General features: G+C 42.6%; 1 protein-coding gene across 1 annotated transcript; it reads left to right on the top strand.

Moving 5' to 3' along the window:
- Positions 1-679: 679 nt before the first annotated feature.
- LOC108089710 lies at positions 680-1900 on the top strand. Its single transcript, XM_017188057.1, is given in 2 exon segments — positions 680-1451; positions 1809-1900. Coding segments are annotated over 2 exon segments (186 nt in total). The 5' UTR covers positions 680-1357.
- Positions 1901-2194: the final 294 nt, after the last annotated feature.

Below are 2194 nucleotides of genomic sequence, written 5' to 3'. Positions count from 1 at the left end.
AAGTCCTTGATGCGGTTTCAGTTGTTATTGTCGTTTGTTTTCTTTTTTCGTTTTTTGTTTTGTGGTCCCAGGAAGGAAGCAGCCGTGACAGATGTTAAACCGCATCGGACAGGAACCAGGATCCTGGGCAGCAATAGGACCTCATTGGCAGCTTGTCGAGTGCGGCACTCCGATCTTGAGTTTAACCCTTTCGGAGCGGAAACTGAACAAAAGGGGTGGCACAATCCATTTAATACGACCTCGATTCGAAAGTGATCGCCAGCTTTCCCAGCGAGCTAATCAATCGAACGAATGTCTTCCGAATCAAGACACAAATGAATTGAGAACAACGGCGCTGAAGAAGCGGAAAAAAGAAAGGCCACCGAAAAACAAGTTAGAAATCTTTTTGTTTTCCATTTATTTCTCCTCTTTGTTGCTTTTGTTGTTTTGTTTTATTTTTCAGTTGCAGCGGCGTCGACGACGCATCATTAAAATATTTTCCACTCTTCGGTTGGCTGTTTGGTGTTAAATCAAAAACCACTTGAACGAAATAAAATCTTTCTCACAGTCAGCGGTCGCACAATGGCCAAATGGTAGAAAGGGGGCAAGGGGGAAGGGGAAGGGGGACAAACAAATTATGAGAACGTTCGGGATCAAGACGATGGTGAAGAATGTTTTCTTTTTCTTCCCGCTTCTTCGACGGGTTCAGTCGAGTTCTCTGGGCTCTTTTGTTGTCCGGCGATGTCGTTGTTGTTAAATTGATGACAACAACATGAGAAACGCTGAAGCGTGCGCTTCGAAAATGTATCTGCATAGTCGCCGGAGATACAAAAGCCAGCGGCGAGATACATTTCGGTGTGCTGACCGTTTTGCGTATCCGTGACGATTTCTCGTTTACCTGTGCGACACAGACCCAAAAAGCGGACAATAAATCAATAATCAAGCCGCCGATGGAGAGAGCAGTCGGATGGATGGATGGATGGATGGATGGATGTATAAATGTATAAATGGATGGACGGATTGGTTCGGAATCGGCTCGGATCGAAAGGCGAGTCTGGGGCCTTATCATCATTATTCAAAGCGAGCCACCAACGCCGCCACCGCCGACACATGGAAATGGGAATAGAAAAATAATAATAATAACGAGAACAACAAACAGAGACCGAGGGAAAACAAAACAGAACCAAACCGAACAAAACGAGTTCCTAGACTTTCTGAATGCCATAAAACGACGACGAGTTTTGATTTGATTTTTGAGATCCAATCGACTGGCATAGAACACATGTACCTTCGGGTATGAAAAAAATACATTTCAATTCACACTCGTCCAGCGACACGGGTTACATTAAAAAAACCCCCAGACGAATCATCCCAAAAAATGCGTGGATGCTGTGGGAGAGAGTCGGCCAGGAACATATAAATTCTGGACAGAAACCTCGACGGAGGCAACAACTCGTCATCGGATATATCAGGTTTGGGGTTAAAGTTCTACAGGTAAAGAAATTTTAGATCCGATCACAACAGTTAAGTACAAAGAATATTAATTAGGTAATATTGTAGATTTTAATCTTAATAAACATATTAAACTTAATTAAAAATTGGGTAATAAATATTACTGCTATGGTTTTATAATAAAAATATTATTTCTTTATATAGATTATATTTTATATATTATTATTATGTTAAAGATTTTTAAGATTACAAAAGCTAGATTATGTATGGTATATTTAAATAAACGATTTTTTGAAAACAAATGCGTAAATCCTTGCAAGTATTATTTTAGAAGTTACATATTTACAAAAAAATCATTTGAATGCAGATCGCTTCAGTTTTTCTCGCTGTGCAGGAAAAAAGAGAAGTGAGACCGAGGCTGGTGGCTGCCCACGCCCGCGTTATGATTTTGTGGCCATTTTATAACTAACAACATTCCATCGGCGCCGACAACCGAGTCCCCATCCAGAGTCCCCATCCAGAGTCCCCGTCCAGAGTTCCCATTCCAGATCTCTGTTTTCAGGCCCTGTCCACTGGGCCACACACATCGATGGTTTAGCCGATGATGATGACCGCTCTTCGCCTCTGGGAGGAGTTGGGGCGGAGTGCATTGGTAACGCTGTCTGGTGACAGAAGCGGCAACGGGAGCAAAATGAGGGATTCGAGAAGGAGGATGTCGAGGACTGGAGGACCGACGAATCGAAACCTGTCGGTATGTTACCAA

The sequence above is a fragment of the Drosophila ficusphila genome, unplaced genomic scaffold (genome assembly GCF_018152265.1).
Source record: "Drosophila ficusphila isolate 14025-0441.05 unplaced genomic scaffold, ASM1815226v1 contig_106, whole genome shotgun sequence".
NCBI classification, from domain to species: domain Eukaryota; kingdom Metazoa; phylum Arthropoda; class Insecta; order Diptera; family Drosophilidae; genus Drosophila; species Drosophila ficusphila.
This window is presented reverse-complemented; position numbering and strand designations above follow the sequence as displayed.